This window comes from Drosophila mauritiana, chromosome 2R, assembly GCF_004382145.1.
Source record: "Drosophila mauritiana strain mau12 chromosome 2R, ASM438214v1, whole genome shotgun sequence".
Lineage (NCBI taxonomy): Eukaryota > Metazoa > Arthropoda > Insecta > Diptera > Drosophilidae > Drosophila > Drosophila mauritiana.
The window spans coordinates 8,626,958-8,645,525 of NC_046668.1; the positions used below are offsets into that span (position 1 = coordinate 8,626,958).

Sequence of the window (18,568 nt, forward strand, 5' to 3'; positions counted from 1 at the left end):
TATTGCCTTCAATTGAAGAACTGTAAAAGGAAGCACTACAACAAAGAATTATAATAAAGCCGTTCAATTCCCAAAAATTTGGCGAGTCGGCACATGGCTTTGTCAATTAAGGCCTTGCTTAGCACGTCGATCTAGGGATTGTGATGAATGATATCGGATGATAACAATTAGTCGCTATTAGAATACCGTTACTAGACCTTAAGCTAAAAAGATTAAATGAAATCGATAGCAACACTAATTCAATAAGCTTTTTTGACATAAATGTGATTCGTTCAAGAAAGAATGGAGGAATGTAATAAATTTAGTTTCTTTCCAATAGTTATTTGGCTATTAGCATTTATAATATTATTTAATGTTTGTATTAATTTACATATAAGTTGAGTTAGTTCCGCAGATCCGTAATAATTTTTACAAGTCTGAAGAGGTCCACCCTAACGACAGATCGACGCCCTGAGCCACTCTGAAGAGAAGAACGCCCACACAAAAAAGCAATGTGCTCTTTGGGGCAGCGACTAATGGCAACAGCTGTTCTTGTTGATAAATAGCATTAAGATTTTTGTCGCCTTGTCTTGTGAGAGAGCAACAAATGCAAGTCAGCCTATGAAACAATCACCTGGAAGGATACTTGTTTCGGGAATGTAAATAGATAAGTTGGTCTGGATAGTGCGTGCCACGGCAAATTAGCCTTGCCTTTGTTTCACTTGCATTCCACAAAGACGCACGCACACACACACGTGCACAGAATGACCCTTACAGTGGGGCTTTGGTATTGGTATTTGTATTTGCGGGTCGACCGCCACGCTCTTTTGGAGCGAGAGAGAGAGAGCAAAGAGAGAGAAACATAACGGGCTAGTGTATTTATTTTAATATTAGCTTTGTGACGTTCGCTCACCAAATCAGTATTTTTCGTACCATCGGCGTTAAAACACATGTTCAGCGATTTAGTGCGGGAGGGTAAACTAATCTGAAAGAGCAACAGCAACAGCAACAACAACAACAACAACAACAGCATCATCGTCAGCAAAGCAACAACGGCAGCAGAAAATTTTAACACGTTGACGCTTTTTCTAGTGTTTATAGCGAGCGGAAAAGCTTACTAAGCGCGTAACAAGCGAGACCCCGAAATCTTTTTTCATCTCAGTCTTTTCGCCTTTGCGTCTTTGAGTGTGCGTGCCAAAATTCAAATACGTCATCGACGCGCGCAGCCTTAAATCGAAAAGGAATACAATACTAATTGATATACACAAATGCCAGCGAAAGATTGAATTCAATTGCAGGAGCAACAAATAGCCAAACAAATTGAGGAAAACAGTCCGCCCAACCGCACAGCGACAACTTCAATTAATTAACTTGTTATTGTGTAGTAGCAGTCCGCTTCTTGCCATTCACCGCGAAACGCAGCCACACAAAAGAACGTGCAAAACAGCTGGGACTCGAACTGAGAGTAACGGAACGTCGAGCAACAAGTGCAGCAGCAGCAATAGCAGCGAAAACAGCAGCAACAACAACAACATCAGCATCAACAACAATACAAAGCCCTTTCAATTGCCGGAGAGAGAGGTGGTCCATGTGTCTGTGTGCACTCCAATGAATACGAAGACAACGGCCACATTTGTTGTTGCCACAATCAATTAGAGTGATAGCAGGCGGCAGAGGAAAAGCAGCGCAGCAGCAGCATCCGCATCAATTTGCTGTCAGCATCTGAATCTTCGGGTCGGCATTATTCCGAAAAGTGTGAATGTGAGCGTAGTTGCTCCCGTTCCGCCTCCGTAATCGCAAGTACTTGTTGTTATTGCCGCACTCGTCTGCGATCCGCGAACCGCGATCTTTGCTTGTGTTTGTAACGGCGACGTCGTCTTGATTGGAACGCTCTGTGTTTCTTGACTTTTTTCGTACTTTTTTGATTCCGAAACTGGTGTATCTGTAGTTTCCCGCTAACGGCGAAAATTCACACAACTCATTGATATTTTAACCTCGTGTCCGCGTTGGCTGCCGCTCGACCAAGGTTCTGCCGCACAAAATGCTCGTCTCTTTGGGCTTTTCGAAGCCTCGCTTCGTCGGATTAAAAGTGCTCCTCTAGCACGCTCGCAAGTTAGTCCGGCCACAAAAATAAGAAAACCCAAAACTGTAAAATATAACCATAACCCATTGAATTGGCAGAAAAAGTTATCACCACCCACCGAATCGTACCGTTATCGTTATCGCGAAACAGAATCCACAGATAAAAAAACGTTCCGTTTCGCTTCGTCGTAAATACAGTGCTAAATCGTGTGAAACAAACTAAAGTCGCTGCAAAAACAGCCTAATTTGTCTAATGAAAGCCGAGAGCATTTGTGAATAATTAGCCCCGAAAAAAACCTGTTCGCAGTCACCGCAAAAATTAGGCCCCAATAAAAAGTGACGATCCAAGAAACTGGCATCTCGCCCGCTTGATATATAACACCCCAACACAAACGTAAAGTTCGCGATAACACATATACTAAACAAAAAAATAAGAGAGAAACCAAATCCAGCGAATCAATTTCACAGTAAAGTCGCAAAGTCAGTGCAAGCCAGAGCTAAATCGTCGAGCAAACCGAGTAGTTGTGCCCAAATCCAATCGTTAAATCGCAAAAAGTCTGGAAACCACCCCTACAATCGCTATCAGATTCTAGTGCTAATACGATCGAAATAATGTCAGCCTTCTGACAGTGTATTACGAACAAAGTTACATCACCGTTGCAAATCCAATTTTTTGGAAGCGAACCCCCAAAAGTGCCCAATTGGAATGTCGAATATCTGACAGTGACCAAACAAACAAACAAACAGCGAAATCAGTCGAAACCAAACTCAAAAGAGAACCCCAACTGCAGAAGGAAAGCAAGCGAAGTTGTTATCAGTGAAAATATACACACATATATATTCGATTTCAGCGTAAACAACTGCTATATAATGTCCGTCGCCATCTGACAGTGGTCCAAACAACCAGCACAAAGAGCTAGAAGTCGCCGCAGCCAGTGACAAGTTTCACCACAGCGAGTGAGACCTGTACCGTAGAACCAACCCAAGACACCTAAGCTTGCAACACGGGCTAACCAATTCAGCGATAAATGGAGAAATCTGAAATACGACTGCAACGCATGTCTAATGAATATCAGTCGCAATCGAGCTATATGTACCTCCGGACCAAGATGCTGTTAAAAATCGAGAATACCCTACTTCGAAGCCATCGTCAGCGTGAGACCACCGGTATCAAGAAACTATACAATTCGTTTTTCGTATTGTTTTAATTTGCCCCCCCGGCCAGTCCCGAACCCCCTCAAAAGGCCCCAAGAACACAAAACGCACAAAAGCAACATTTCCAATTCCACTCAACTGTCAGCCAAGTTAGAAAAAGTTACAAGAAAGCAACCTACATTAAATAAATATATGAATAAACTAGAGATATTATTTGGTTGTTAGTAGAACTCACGTCAAGTGCATATTGTTAGCCCACGTATATCCAAAGTGCTGTGCGACGAACGAACGATTAAGTAAGTGTGTCATATGAGCATTTTGAACAGCTATGCCAAAATGTTAGCCTAAGCAAGTAATCAGTAAGTGTCGGTCGATCAATATACGGTTTCTACTTCGAATATTACTATTACCATCAATCACTTTTGTTGCATTTCGCATTGCACCAAAAAACTTGAGCAAAATTGCTGGCGAAATTACTCCGGTCGGAAGTGGTGTTTCGTAATACTGGTGAGAGCGATCACGGTCCAGTAATTCAGGAGGATATCAAACAACAAACAACAACAAGCTCGGACTAATTGAGACCAGAACGCGATTCCAACGCCGTTAACTCACGTACCGAATGGCGCTTTCGTTTCTATCCCAAAACTCCGGTCTGTTGGATTTACAAAGCATATTCGACCCACAATATACTCATCATCAACAACAACAACAACATTTGAGCCACCACCCTCAACATCACATTCAACAACACCAAAATCAACAACTACAACAACAAGCGGAGCAGAATCAACAAGAACGCACCCTTTCAACAAAGTTCGATTTGAACCTGTTCAACGAACTCGACCAAATGGAATTCAACAATTTAAATCGCAGTCAATATCAGAATAATAATAATAATAATAATAATAATAATAATAACAGTATCAGCAATAATCAAAACTCCAACAACAACACCAACACCACTAACGGTATCAGTGAAAATCTAAACCAGGTAAGTTTCCTGGGTAAAAATCAGTTAGGTTATAATGCATTATATGGTTAAACATAAATGCTACAGATTTTCATGAGGTAGACATAAATCGATTGTCTATAAGCCAATATAATACCATATAGTATAATTGTATATATAATTTCATTCCCTCAGTGTAAAGCATTTCTCTACGTTATAGCTAGACCATCCATACCAGAGAATCTAAAACAATTACAGCTAGCAATATTTGTACAATTGTTTTTAGACCATAGTTTGTTTCGTAAATCGAAACAGCCGCCTTTAAAGCTCCCTACATTTGAGTGACTACATTTTTCAAGCGAAATCTGTTTGCCTTGAGGCACATATAAATATATAGTTCAATTGCTCATTATACTATATGGCGGGGTGTATCTATAACGAATTTGTGGTAGACAGATAGAGGGAAAAACAACAGAACAGCGCTTAATAAATAGTTGCAAATGTTACGTCAACAGTCGGACTCACCGCCCCATCGATTTGTGTTTTATCTTCCTTTATTTTTGGATGTATCTTTAAAAACCGCCGCTCGTTCTGGGTCTTCTTTGGCCAGCTCTTCAGACTGAGCGTTCTGCGTTTGTTTACACACATCGAGCATGCTTGAAGTTATCTTGGGAAAGCATTATTTTGTGGAATCAAACCGAGTCCGAGTCTGAGTTCGAGTCCTCATCGGCAAATAAACATGAATCGATGGGTGTTTATGCCCACTCCCTCTCTCGGGTCAGGGAGAAAGAGGGGTTGGTAGAGCTCAGGCGAGATTGCTGGCGACCTTATCAGCAAGGTTCGGACCTACATATACAGTATTCCAGCTGGACTGTAGAGATAATGTTGAGAGGGCATAGCCTCGTTGGCGGCTAGACACGCTTTGCTGCTGGTACTGTGGCTCTGATTCGGTTCTATAATTGATTAAGCCGTCGAATTCCGTTTTCGAACTAAACTCCCATACGTTTTGGGTTTTTCAGATCCAAAACCGCCACTTCATCAGCGGCTACCACCATCAGCATATTGGATCGGACTATGAGCAAGTGATCAACTTTGTTGACTCGCCGCCAAACTCAGAGGAATCGTGGACAGGTAAGGCTGCCAGCTATCAGTGCACCCAGATCAGTCAGCTCACCTCAGCTCATCCCCATCACCATCAACTTCCACATCTATCGATCTCGTAGAGAGCAGCTCGCTAATCGAACAAATTACGATTGTCGTAGGCGGACAGTCGAAGGACTCGCCGGGACCGCAGATCATCGACGTGCAGACCATTTACCTGAACAGCGGCTCACGCAAAAGACGAATGGATTGGGACTCTTTGGACATTGGCCAAAGTGAGAACTCACCCACAGCATCGCAGAGCGGCGATCTGCCCTCCAAAGTGGCCCATCAGGAGAAGGAAAAACACAAGCGCGAGAAGCACTCGGGTAAGGATAATAACTCAATCGTTTTTTGTGGAAAATTCTCTACTGTCGAAGTAGTCTACGATCAAATTAACGAAATCAGCCTAACACACACATAAATAATGCACAAATGCTAATTATAATGCGGTATGGATAGGTATTCCTTAAAGCGAAGAACAATCATACAATATAGTATTAGGAAACATAAGTCCATTTACCCAATTACTGGTATAGTGTCTGGCTCTTTGACACCACCTACAGATGACAATTTGTAAAAATGTCAATTAATTTAATCATGCTTAAAAGTCGATAAATGTATTTAAAATGCTAATTTCATGGAACAGGTCCAATATTTATGATAAAATTCAGACTACATTGATTCTAAGCCGATTCTCTCGTCCGAACTGATTTAAATTACGACAAAAATTAAAAATTCGGTGAAAGTATAGTAGATGGCATAAAGATTATACAAAAATGTATCCCCATAATTTTGTTATTCATTGAATTAGCTCAGTGATTTGCATAAAACGTAATCAATGAAAGTAAGGCAGCAAGAATGAAAAACGGTTCGAGTCGACTTCATACTTCTTTCTGGGATTGCATCTGGAATCCGAGAGCGAGTCGGAAACCCGTGTGTGCAAATTAGAAGCCGTCGTAATTGAGAAACCCGTTTCCGAGTAGTGCCTCTTTGATTATACAGCCCCGTGCAAGTATGAGTATATGGGTATTGAAATGCCTAGACAGATGTATTCGATATAACGACTAATTCGATCGATGGTCCGTAAGACAAACGTGAGACTCTCTGTTGTTGGGTGCTAAGTGGCGTATAAACAATGGAAGATGATCGCTAATTACTCTGTATCTATCACAGAAGTTATACGACTAGTGCGTGAGATCGCAATTAAAGTTCGAGCTCGACAAAGGGCCAAGCTCGTCGTCGTGTTTGGAGATGTTGGGCAAACTTTGGTGCAGGTGGAGTTGCACTTCGAAAGATCAGGTCTTTAAATAGTTTCATAAACTCATTAACATGCGACGGCTTTCAATATCGAAGTTAGGAGGCCGTATTACAATTAACAGACTGCGATGGTTAAAACCCGCCGTAAAACAGTAATTAACTTAGCACCTCCGCTTGTGTTAATCAATAGAGCTTTAATAATAGAACGCCACTAAAGAAATAAAATCTTCCCTCGGTAATTTTCCAATGGCCCGAACAAGCCCCCAACCGAAACCCTTTCAACTTTGTAGATATGCCCTCGAGATTGCTCCAAAATCACGCAGGGTCCCTGTACTAATCACCCCGAAACGAGTGACTGGCACACTGGTACACTTCGGAACAAACAGATTTAGGTGGAAGCACTTGTGTGGGGGCAACCGACCATATAATTTGGACTGCAATCTAGAGCTCGGCCCTCTCTCTTTTTGATGGCTTATCATTCGGCATGCGGCACTCGGAGTAGATAAGGCTAAATGCTAGCGGTTGGCCGTACAACAATCCGCTATTAGGCAAACCTCAGCGATTGTGGAAAAACTGAGATCATTCAGAATTTCATGGCTATAGAGGAACTGAGATCACTCGAACGGGCTAATGGCTTCAGCCTTTGTCCTGCCTTTTTCCCACATTCGAACTTATATAAGAGATGGCTTTAAGGCCATTTCCTCTTGCCATTTGTCAAGGGAACTAAGCGGAGCATCCATGCTATTCGGCGTTCCTATAATGTCCACACTTACAGATACGATGTATCAAACAATTGGCTGTGACACTATCGCGTATGTGAAACGAGTGAGCAGCGCTATCGATGTGCGTCATTCGGTCTTGGATAACTCGGAATCAATTGTGATCGAGATATGAATTGTCTGATGGAACCCACACAGCTACAATTCCTATCTCTGGACGGATTAAATCAATTAACAAACTTGTATTCATTGAAGTACACTTTTTTGAGAAATTCTCTAAAAACAATTGAATTCCACGAACATATTTGGTAAATTACTATTTATTTGGACTTAGCAGTACAATAATAATAAAATAGGAAAAGTTTTCTGACATGAATGTGTGTTGGTAGCAAAGCACATGGGTGATTTTTTTTCCTAATCGATAAATATCTGCATGAGAAAATCAGACAAATAATTTAAATGTTATAAACGATTGTTGTAATCGATGCACGGTTGCATTCGGTATTAAACCTTAAATATTCCTTAATATATTAATGAAAGTATTGTCATTCCAAAATTAGACATTAGTACATTATATTGGGGACCTGCACTCAAAATAGCATTAATTCAAGCTATATAAAATTATACTTATGTGTTTATCAATTAATTATAAATTGGCCCTACACGTGCCGCATTCTATAAATTCATCAGAGCGTTTATTTTGGCTAAGACACACAAGTTTGACGTCAACGGAATGAGGTCGGCAATGGTTTTGAGAGCGTCACTCTGTGATAACGTCTAGAATCCAAAAGAAATCGCAAACGTGCCACAGATACGGGTTGAAATATAGTTTTTGGTATTTTTTGAATTTTCAGGTCGCAGCAGCTGGAGCGATGATATCGGCTTCGATCTGAACGCCGAGTTTAACAGCAACTCGTATTTGAACAAGTAAGCTAAACCCCCCATCCCTTCCCCCAAGGGAACTGAATCCAATTTGAGCTAATTTACGTTTTCCCACCGCGATCAGTGAGAACTTCCTGTCGTTCTCCCCCACGCTGACCACCCTGAAGCAGGAGCCCCAAACGGAGCAGATCAGACCGAGCCCCAAGGTATCCCTGGACAATGCCGCCGCATCGCCGTCCATCGCCATTGCCAAGTTGGATGAGGTCCAGAACTCGCCGCCGCAGGCTATTTCTGGCCAAGATTCGGCTAACGGATCAGGATCGAACGCAAACGGCAAGCATGATGTAAACTCCGGAGTCGCCTGCGGCTGTGGCTCTCCTCAGGGTTCACCACTAGCCAACGCCGAGTATGAGTTGAACGAAAAGGGAAAGCCCCAGCAACTTAGCGTTTTGGATCCTGCTAAAATCGAGATCGGTTCGGCCAACGGAGCTACCCATGCCGAGGATCACAAGTGAGTATTATAAATATTTAATAATTTTCTAAAAACCTATAGTTGCAAAAAAATTATATCAGATTGAATTGAAGTACAGTTTGGCTTATCTCAAACTAAGGATAGATTATTTTAGTAACACCCATGCCTTTCCAGATTTCAGTACATTTTGGCAGCGGCCACTTCGATCGCCACCAAGAACAATGAGGAGACTTTGACGTACCTCAACCAAGGCCAGAGCTACGAAATAAAGCTGAAGAAGATCGGAGACCTGTCCCTCTATAGGGATAAGATACTGAAGGTGAGTCCAAAGTCTCTGTCCGCAGCCTCCAATTGAGTCGGAGAGTCATGTGATGCTTTATTTGACTGTCGAGTGAGCGACTTGGTCATCCCGTCTGTGTGACCGCATGTGTGTATATGGGGAGCTCAATTGATTTTAATAAGCCCCAATTAAGCCGGGCGACTTGAGAGATGCGAGGCATTACCATTCCATGTACATGTGAAATCTGCGTGTGCGAATAAACTTTCCAAATGACTTCACTTCTTGCCACTTCTCACAAAACCGTTTCCCCTCCGATTCCCTCTTGCAGAGCGTGATCAAGATCTGCTTCCACGAGCGCCGCCTGCAGTTCATGGAGCGCGAGCAGATGCAGCAATGGCAGCAATCCCGCCCAGGCGAACGCATCATTGAGGTGGACGTACCGCTTTCGTACGGCCTCTGCCACGTGTCGCAGCCGCTGAGCTCCGCCTCACTGAACACTGTCGAGATCTTCTGGGACCCACTGAAGGAGGTCGGCGTCTACATCAAGGTCAACTGCATTTCAACCGAATTTACCCCAAAGAAGCACGGCGGCGAGAAGGGTGTGCCCTTCCGACTGCAAATTGAAACCTATATCGAAAACACAAACAGTGCCACCGCCAGCGGCTCGGGCGGCAGCAACAACAGCGCCATCGCCATTGGCAGCGGAAGCAGTGGCTCCGCTGCCCCAGCATCTCCGGAACGGACTCCCAGTGCCGGCAGCAATGGTAAACAGGCGGTCCACGCAGCTGCCTGCCAGATCAAGGTGAGTGAGAAGAAGAACTGGACAAGATCATTGTCCGCTTAACGGAGAGAGTCTCTTATTTTGTCCGTTAACAGGAAACAGGATCCTATTTTTAAAGATAGTAAGCCATTAATGTTCAGTAAGCTATCTATGTTTAAATAGTATTCATTTCATTTATACACATTAGAGTGTTGAATGTATGTTGGCCGTTGATATGATCTTAAAAGAGAATTACCTACTTTAATTTTGAGATATTGCCACTGCGGTCCGAAAATAGCCAATGGAATTTTACGGAAGAGAACGTAATCAGAAAGTAGCATTCACAAACAACAAGTACCATAAAAAGTGTATAATTTCTTTGGCCATTAAATTTATCTACACATGTATTCATATCTGTGACTTACAGATATACCAAACAATGAAAACAAGAATATTATTTAAAGCGGAATTATTATGTGAAGGTTTTAAGCTATTACCTGTAAAAGTGGCAAACCCCAAATAGCTTTGACAGTAGCACTTTTGATAATAAACGTGTGATAATCAAGATTACCAATTATCATATTTCGTACAAACCACTTAGAATGCTTATATTAAATGCTTTTTCTTACAGGTTTTTAAGCTAAAGGGAGCTGATCGCAAACATAAACAGGATCGGGAGAAGATCCAGAAGCGACCCCAATCGGAGCAGGAGAAGTTCCAGCCCAGTTACGAGTGTACCATCATGAACGACATATCCCTGGACCTGGTGATGTCCGCCACCACCACTGGCTGCTACAGTCCCGAATAGTGAGTATTTACCTTCAGATTCTTCAGTTAAGCAGGAAGATATAGAGACATAGTGGGTCAGGGAAGGAAAGATCAGTTGTCATAGCTTCTGCTCCAGAATTGAGTAACAATTTATTGCGCTGCCATGTCGCGCAATTTTCCAATTGAGCCCGCAAATTTTCCACAACTCTTGTTTATGCGACAACTACGGACCGAGCTTTTTGATTTACGAACCAAGCGAGTGCAGTTCCACACATTTACATAACGTGCAGTTAAGATCAAGTGCATATTACGTATTACTTAGATACCCGTTCCTTACCTGAACGCACAGTGCGGTTCATAGCACTAAGGCGGGGTCTTGGCCATGTTTAGTCTTAGTACATTCTGGTCCACATAGTTCACATGATAAGATCATGTTATGCCATTGATTAAGATTTAGATTTAGAGTGATTTCAGTGCTATAAGTACGGTCTTGCATTGTATTTGAAGTGGTACATTTTGAATGTAAAGATCAAAAGCATTCTGTTTATTTGCGAGTTTAAAACATAAACAAACAAGCCAAGCGATTACACGTTGTTTTTTGTGGTTCTATTAAATATTTATTTTATTTAGAATCTAGTGTGCAGTGAAAAACGCTAGGTACAGATATTTCGGTGGAAATTTTCCATAACGAGAGCAAATGAAAATCATTCAGTTTGTCATTTGCATGATCACAAAATCATAAAGATCAATCGAATTGAGAGCGGCTGTATCGTGTATGGTATCTTATAAAAAGAGAACACCTCGATCGGCGAGAGATCCAGAGAAATGGGGAGAAAGAGATCCAGAGAGATTTCTAGAGAGAATCCGAAGGATAGTGGAAAGCTAAGAGATCAGTTAAGAGCACTTTGCGCCGCGGTCTTTGTTGTTATTGCGTCTGCTCCAAGTTATTTTTAGTTTAAAGTTGCTTTTAACCGGTTTTTGGTTTTGGTCTCTGTTCAATGATTTCGTTTGTTTGCATTCCGAGCACTATAGATAATGATGGCGAATGATATGGGAATTGTATAAGGTCTCGTATTGTTGAGGTCGATTATGTCGATCAGGTGCAGAAAAGCCTACGGCTAGGTATTATCCACTCAAAAACCGGAAATCATGGGGGGGCGGCGAAAGAGGCAAATCTGTAAAATTTACCCGGTGGAAAAGCAGCCATATAAAATAGATTCCAAACGGGTTTGTCTGTATGGCTTATCGGGTGCCTTCTAAGCAAGGCAAGTGGCTCGGCGAAGAGCAAACCAGATTCCCCGGGGAGCAGCGGGACCATGGGAAATCCGAATTGTGAATTCCGCGCTGGAGTTCCTCGCATTCGTGAACATGCGCTTGCATCTGAAGGATCGTTGCTCCTGCCAACGTCAGATACGGAACGAGCTCCACTGGATTTGTAGGATCTGCAAGAACCCACTTAAAGCTGGCTTGTCCTAATCTCCTCCTGTATCCTATTCCTTGCAGTATGAAACTTTGGCCAAACTCGCCCGTGCACATACCCAAGTACGATGGAATGCTTCCGTTTGCGCCAAGTGCAGCATCGCCGGCTACCAGCAGCAGCCCCATAGCCATCAACTCGGTGACATCGACCAACTCGCCCACCCTCAAGCTGATGGACGCCACAAACATGGTCTCACCGCAGCATGTGCCCGCTGACATGGACGATTATGTAGGTGTCATTGCCCACTGCTCCCTAAGCAGACTTACTAAATAAATGACCCTTTATTGTCCATTTCAGAGCCAGAACATAATGCCGGAATCGACGCCCTCGCAAGTGACGCAGTGGCTGACCAATCATCGCCTCACGGCCTATCTCTCAACGTTTGCACAGTTCTCGGGAGCGGATATCATGCGGTATGTGATCTGGAGCGTTTGGGAATAGTAGTCATCTAGAATTCGAACCGAGTTAATATTATTGTTGTTCTGCTTCTAAGTGACCCAATTTTATACCAACCAAATCGTAGGAGAGTCGAGTAGTTTTCTTTTATCAAAACAATTTTATGACAGCCTTAATAAAAGGTGTAAAAGGTGTTTTTGATTACCATTTTATACAATCAAGCGATAAACCATATATAGTTTTAATCAGTTAGTTGTGCTATCTTATTGACTGGCATATAACAGATAGCGGAACTAAAATAAAACAGCTAAGGGACACTATGATTCCCCATCCAATCGATTACGAGCAATCAAACCATAAAGTTTCTGATTATTAAATACCTCGATTAGATAGCTGGACTACTCCGTCAGATAGTTGATCGTTTAAGGTTATTACTCTATATATGCATTTATAGGTTTATGTATGTAATATTTCTATCTTTAACTCGTGCCACACCGCACATTTGAAATTTGTTTGTTCTTCCGACTTTTTTATATTTTGGAATTATTTTTAGCATGTCCAAGGAGGATTTGATTCAAATTTGCGGCCTGGCCGATGGCATTCGCATGTTCAACATTTTGCGCGCCAAGTGAGTGTAACCATCTTTAAAAGCTCGAATATTTGTCCTAATTGTGATCCTTCCCTCAGGACTATTGCTCCCAGGCTAACGTTGTACGCCAGCGTGGATGGATGCAGCTACAATGCCATCTATTTGTTGTCGAACACGGCCAAGGAGCTGCAGCAGAAGCTGTTCAAGATGCCTGGCTTCTACGAGTTCATGGCCAAGGCCAGTGCCCAGGAGAACGGAGCCGGTGGAGCAGCCACTGCAGCTGCTGCAGCACTCTTCAACAATTGGGGGATGCACTCCAAGTATTCGGGCAGCGGCTCCAATATCTTCAACGACGCAAACAAGAGCTGCGTGTACATATCGGGGCCATCGGGCATCCTTGTGACCATCACCGACGAGGTGCTGAACAACGAGATCAAGGACGGCAGCCTCTACGCGCTGGAGGTGCAGGCCGGCAAGGTGATCCTCAAGCTGATCAACAAGCAGGACAACAACTAAGCGATGTTCTGGCAACGCGGATGCACTGTAGTAGAGACCACCCGAGCATTCAAGTATAGTTTATAGCATTTACACGCAGTAAGATGGCACATCGAAACCGTTTTCTATATAGGTTTTAATTTGTATGAGATTTCGCGAAGCAATTTTGAACAAGTGAAAAGCAAGCAGCCCCTAACCCTGTTCCCTAAAATCTTTGTTAAAGAAATAGTGCAAAATATTTAAGTTTCGTTTTCAGTTCTCACTTTAAGTTTTGTTCATTTTATATGTATTTTATACCACCTACGATATACGACTACATATGCACATTTAATTCTCCGATGCGATTGCATTTCGATTCGTTCTTTTCCTACTTTTAATTTCTTTTATCGTTATGGCGTATGCTTATCACTTAAAGAACTATTATATATTTGTTTGTAGAACCACATCAATATCAATTGTTTGAAGTAGAAAGAAAAAACCCAAAAAAAAAAAACAATTTAAAATACTGATTATTATCTTGAAGTACAGAACCACGAATACAAGAATTGATCAATTGTTTCGAAGCAGAGTTCAACTAGCAACCAAACAACAACTTTTGTATGTGATAGAAGCAATAAAGTGTTATCCACAAGTGGACTGTCAAAAAAAAGTGTTTACTTATTTAGTAGGTTCCGAAATTTACAACGGGTTCCATAAAGTAGTATGTTGAACTAACTGCTGACTAGAATGTACCGATAGAAGCTTCTGATTTAGAAAGTTAGTACATTTAACTTCTCTATTTGGCATTTTTTCAAAATTTTCGTATTATGGATTGCCCCGATATTATATTATTTATATACATATATTTTATATGCTTTCTGGGTGAGTTGAAAAATTATGTTGTAAGATTGTGAATTTGGCACATGATTGAACTCGGCGGCAGCTTGGGAAGTGCAGGGCGATTGTCAAATTTTGCAATATATGGTAGAGCAATCCAATGGAATCTTCACCTAACGCGATGCGAACGGATCTATCCAGCTGCAGCGCTTGGAAACAGTTCCATCCGGTGTCACTCTATTCATATATTGCAGTCCTTCGGATTTCAAGGAAACTGTGTGCCAGGACAATGGACAGTTCTCGGTCCCGCTGCCCATGCGCTGTTTAAATCCAATGCAACCGGTGACCAAGCATATTCGCGATGGGGATTGTGCGGGGAACCTGTATGCCGTGGGATATACCATAGATGGCAAGGATCTGGAGCTGTATCGCACATGTTTCGATTCCGGGCAGGGAAGACTCTTGTACTCGCAGAGCGATGTCTACTACAAAACGTTTTGTGAGTAAATCACGAAGTTTGGCCTTTTGGATCCCTATTATAGTGTACGGAGTTTTAGTTCCGAAGCGGCCGTTTGTGGAGTTTGTGGCGGATGAGATGTTCAGTCCGCAGGAGGCTGCTGCTTATATGAAGTCCAACGTCTATTTTGCGTTCAAATGCATTTACGGTGATGACCAGTCCTACTTGCGAAGTGCCAACTACTTGGTGATTAATCGAGGACATATGGTGGCTTCGGCGGACTTCCTGTTCACGGACCAAATGGACAGTACTTTCCGTTATCTGAATGTGGTGCCGCAATTCAAGTCAATTAACGATGGCAACTGGGAGAAAATTGAGAGATGGGTGCGCAGTCAGATCCCGAAGTCGTCCTATTTCCGGGTCAAGTCCGGCGGAATTGGCATCTTGACATTGCCAGACACCAGGGGCTTCCTTCAGTCGGCTTTCCTCGCCGGCTCCAAGATCCCGGTTCCCGAGTGGACCTACAAAGTGGTACGGGATGCCACCGGAAATGGGCTGTACGTATTTCTCACTTACAATAGTACCTTCCAAAGGGAGAGGCCCCAGTGTCTGGCTATTTGTTACCCAGTTAATTGCCCCATTGCCCTCCCGAATAACCCCGACGATGGATTCACCTTCTGTTGCGATCCCAAGCGGTTCCCATATTAAGGAAGGAGAAGCATTTATGTATATTTTATCCAGGGACTGCTCGAAATTAAACCCACGTAATAATCGTCGGCTAAATAATTCAGTATTTTTACTCAAAATACGCACATATGTAAGCTAAAAATTGCGAAAGTGCAGAGACAAATGGCATACACTGCAAAAAAAATCATAGAAATTCCAACCATATATTTTACATCTCTTTATCAGAAGTGAAAATTAGAAGATGTACTATATTCTTCAGACGTTCAAATAAAAAATCTTACTATTTTAAAAAAACAATACTTGATTTTATTAGTATTTTATGTTTTTGTTCTTATAATTTAATATTTTAAACAGCGCCACGACGATTAACCAACGATTAGGTCGCCTAATGACATTTTAAATGCCTTTGAGAAGCCTTATAAACACTTGACTAAATCAATTAACCTTAAGTTCAGAGAAAATCTCGACGTAAAATGAGCAAAGGAGTAGAAATATTTTTCAAGGGCCAGAAGGCGTTCTTGAACATATTCTCGTTGTGGCCTCAGAAGGAACGCTGGTGGAGAATCATTCACCAGGTGAACTATGTCCACGCAATTGTGTTTTGGGTGCTGCTCTTTGATCTCCTCTTGGTGCTCCATGTGATGGCTAACTTGAGCTACATGTCCGAGGTTGTGAAAGCCATCTTTATCCTGGCCACCAGTGCAGGGCACACCACCAAGCTGCTGTCCATTAGGGCAAACAATGTGGAGATGGAGGAGCTCTTCAGGACATTGGATAACGAAGAGTTTCGTCCTAGAGGCGCCAACGAAGAGTTGATCTTTGCAGCAGCCTGTGAAGGAAGTAGGAAGCTTCGAGACTTCTATGGAACGCTCTCGCTTGCCGCCTTGAGCATGATTCTCATACCCCAGTTCGCCTTGGACTGGTCCCACCTTCCTCTCAAAACATACAATCCGTTTGGCGAGAATCCCGGCTCACCTGCTTACTGGCTCCTCTACTGCTATCAGTGCCTGGCCTTGACCGCGTCCTGCATCACCAACATAGGATTCGACTCTCTCTGCTCCTCACTGTTCATCTTCATCAAGTGCCAGCTGGACATTCTGGCCGTGCGACTGGACAAGATCGGTCGGTTAAGCACTACTTCTGGCGGTACTGTGGAACAGCAACTTAAGGAAAATATCCGCTATCACATGTCCATCGTTGAACTGTCGAAAACCGTGGAGCGTCTACTTTGCAAGCCGATTTCGGTGCAGATCTTCTGCTCGGTTTTGGTGCTGACTGCAAATTTTTATGCCATTGCTGTGGTGAGCTGTAAATATTGTAAAAGCCTGATTTGGCATTTGGCCAAGTTGGGAACTTAATTCAAATTTCCTCAACTAGAAGACTATCATAAATCCTTGTGTTCCCTATATGAATTTAGTTGTCTGACGAGAGGCTGGAGCTGTTTAAGTATGTGACCTATCAGGCGTGCATGCTGATTCAGATTTTTATATTGTGCTACTATGCCGGGTGGGTATCCATATTCGAAATGCATCCCAGGCTAGTAATGAATTTCATTGGCAGTGAGGTAACCCAGCGCAGCCTGGACCTTCCGCACGAGCTGTACAAGACCTCCTGGGTGGACTGGGACTACAGGAGCCGTAGGATTGCTCTCCTCTTCATGCAACGCCTGCAGTCGACCCTGAGGATTAGGACAATAAATCCAAGTCTTGCTTTTGACCTAATGCTGTTTAGCTCGGTGAGTTCTGTTCGCGGTTCTACCTTTTTGTGCACTGTAGCCAATTTCCATAATGGGGCTCATTAGCCAATTTAAGTTCGTGGCCTATAAAAGGCTTTCCTCGGGCGGTTCATGATGGAAAAGTGATAATCGTCAGCATGTCTCAGCATCAGATGGTTACGGAGGACTTCTATAAGTACCAGGTGTGGTACTTCCAAATCCTTGGTGTTTGGCAGCTCCCCGCTTGGGCTGCAGACCACCAGCGTCGTTTTCAGTCCATGAGGTTTGGGTTTATCCTGGTCATCCTGTTCATCATGCTGCTGCTTTTCTCCTTCGAACTGTTGAACAACATTTCCCAAGTGAGGGAGATCCTAAAGGTATTCTTCATGTTCGCCACCGAAATATCCTGCATGGCCAAACTATTGCATTTGAAGTTGAAGAGCCGCAAACTCGCTGGCCTCGTTGATGCGATGTTATCCCCGGAGTTCGGCGTTAAAAGTGAACAGGAAAGGCAGATGCTGGAATCGGATAGAGTGGCGGTTGTCCGTATGAGGAACTTCTACGGCATCATGTCCTTGGGCGCGGCTGCTCTGATCCTGATGGTTCCCTGTTTCGACAACTTTGGGGAGCTACCACTCGCCATGTTGGAGGTGTGCAGCATCGAGAGATGGATCTGCTATTGGTCGCAGTACCTGTTCCACTCGATTTGCCTGCTGCCCACTTGTGTGCTGAATATAACCTACGACTCGGTGGCCTACTCGTTGCTCTGTTTCTTGAAGGTTCAGCTCCAAAGGCTAGTCCTGAGACTAGAAAAGTTGGGTCCTGTGATCGAGCCCCAGGATAACGAGAAGATCGCCATGGAATTGCGTGAGTGTGCCGCCTACTACAACAGGATTGTTCGGTTCAAGGACCTGGTGGAGCTGTTCATAAAGGGGCCAGGATCTGTGCAGCTCATGTGTTCTGTTCTGGTGCTGGTGTCCAACCTGTACGACATGTCCACCATGTCCATTGCAAACGGCGATGCCATCTTTATGCTCAAGACCTGTATCTATCAGCTGGTGATGCTCTGGCAGATCTTCATCATTTGCTACGCCTCCAACGAGGTTACTGTCCAGAGCTCTAGGTTGTGTCACAGCATCTACAGCTCGCAATGGACGGGATGGAACAGGGCGAACCGCCGGATTGTCCTGCTCATGATGCAGCGCTTTAATTCCCCGATGCTCCTGCGCACCTTTAACCCCACCTTTGCTTTCAGCTTGGAGGCCTTCGGTTCTGTAGGGCAGCAGAAAGTCCTTTATATTTCACAATTACTAGTTTTGCTCTTTTTCTTTCAGATTGTTAACTGTTCCTACAGCTACTTCGCACTGCTGAATCGCGTCAACAGTTAAATTTCGAAGCAACGCAGCACCAACAAATTTTCAAGCCGATTTTTAAAAGCACTCAAAACGTTATGCACGTACATGAAATGAAATTATTGTGTAGAAATTA

General features: G+C 43.2%; 5 protein-coding genes across 7 annotated transcripts; all 5 read left to right on the forward strand.

The window, feature by feature from the left end:
- The first annotated feature begins 898 nt into the window (after positions 1–898).
- Positions 899–3,294, forward strand: LOC117137875. The gene has a single exon (XM_033299602.1). It carries the CDS (start codon positions 3,090–3,092, stop codon positions 3,267–3,269), a length of 180 nt encoding a protein of 59 aa, XP_033155493.1. The 5' UTR covers positions 899–3,089; the 3' UTR covers positions 3,270–3,294.
- Positions 3,278–14,055, forward strand: LOC117137871 (upstream-binding protein 1). Of its 3 annotated transcripts, XM_033299595.1 has the most exons (13): positions 3,278–4,207; positions 5,185–5,296; positions 5,389–5,634; positions 8,139–8,211; positions 8,291–8,677; positions 8,813–8,957; positions 9,247–9,720; positions 10,310–10,485; positions 11,756–11,881; positions 11,950–12,154; positions 12,224–12,339; positions 12,876–12,950; positions 13,010–14,055. In XM_033299595.1, exons 1-13 carry the CDS (start codon positions 3,836–3,838, stop codon positions 13,425–13,427), a joined length of 2,925 nt encoding a protein of 974 aa, XP_033155486.1. In that variant the 5' UTR covers positions 3,278–3,835; the 3' UTR covers positions 13,428–14,055. The 3 variants fall into 3 exon arrangements, with proteins under 3 accessions (XP_033155486.1, XP_033155484.1, XP_033155485.1); XM_033299593.1 differs by lacking the exon at positions 11,756–11,881 and having other exon boundaries at positions 3,279–4,207; XM_033299594.1 differs by lacking the exon at positions 11,756–11,881 and having other exon boundaries at positions 3,279–4,207; positions 5,428–5,634.
- A 157-nt stretch (positions 14,056–14,212) lies between these two features.
- On the forward strand, positions 14,213–15,449 carry LOC117137876. Its single transcript, XM_033299603.1, is given in 3 exon segments — positions 14,213–14,267; positions 14,329–14,721; positions 14,780–15,449. Coding segments are annotated over 3 exon segments (1,056 nt in total). The 3' UTR covers positions 15,388–15,449.
- Positions 15,450–15,839: 390 nt separating this feature from the next.
- LOC117137877 (odorant receptor 46a) lies at positions 15,840–17,167 on the forward strand. The gene is made up of 3 exons (XM_033299604.1): positions 15,840–16,667; positions 16,784–16,872; positions 16,927–17,167. Exons 1-3 carry the CDS (start codon positions 15,840–15,842, stop codon positions 17,165–17,167), a joined length of 1,158 nt encoding a protein of 385 aa, XP_033155495.1.
- Positions 17,168–17,217: 50 nt separating this feature from the next.
- Positions 17,218–18,468, forward strand: LOC117137873 (odorant receptor 46a). Its single transcript, XM_033299599.1, has 2 exons — positions 17,218–18,354; positions 18,415–18,468. Exons 1-2 carry the CDS (start codon positions 17,239–17,241, stop codon positions 18,466–18,468), a joined length of 1,170 nt encoding a protein of 389 aa, XP_033155490.1. The 5' UTR covers positions 17,218–17,238.
- Positions 18,469–18,568: the final 100 nt, after the last annotated feature.

Bases quoted from the DNA above. Each gene is read 5' to 3' on its own strand.
- LOC117137875 (XM_033299602.1), top strand. From the start codon at position 3,090: ATGGAGAAATCTGAAATACGACTGCAACGCATGTCTAATGAATATCAG.
- LOC117137871 (XM_033299595.1), top strand. From the start codon at position 3,836: ATGGCGCTTTCGTTTCTATCCCAAAACTCCGGTCTGTTGGATTTACAA. The intron at 4,208-5,184 runs GTAAGTTTCCTG...TGGGTTTTTCAG, and splicing joins TCAGTGAAAATCTAAACCAG to ATCCAAAACCGCCACTTCAT. The intron at 12,155-12,223 runs GTAGGTGTCATT...TGTCCATTTCAG, and splicing joins CCGCTGACATGGACGATTAT to AGCCAGAACATAATGCCGGA.
- LOC117137873 (XM_033299599.1), top strand. From the start codon at position 17,239: ATGTCTCAGCATCAGATGGTTACGGAGGACTTCTATAAGTACCAGGTG. The intron at 18,355-18,414 runs GTAGGGCAGCAG...TTTTTCTTTCAG, and splicing joins GCTTGGAGGCCTTCGGTTCT to ATTGTTAACTGTTCCTACAG.
- LOC117137877 (XM_033299604.1), top strand. From the start codon at position 15,840: ATGAGCAAAGGAGTAGAAATATTTTTCAAGGGCCAGAAGGCGTTCTTG. The intron at 16,668-16,783 runs GTGAGCTGTAAA...ATATGAATTTAG, and splicing joins ATTTTTATGCCATTGCTGTG to TTGTCTGACGAGAGGCTGGA. The intron at 16,873-16,926 runs GTGGGTATCCAT...TTTCATTGGCAG, and splicing joins ATATTGTGCTACTATGCCGG to TGAGGTAACCCAGCGCAGCC.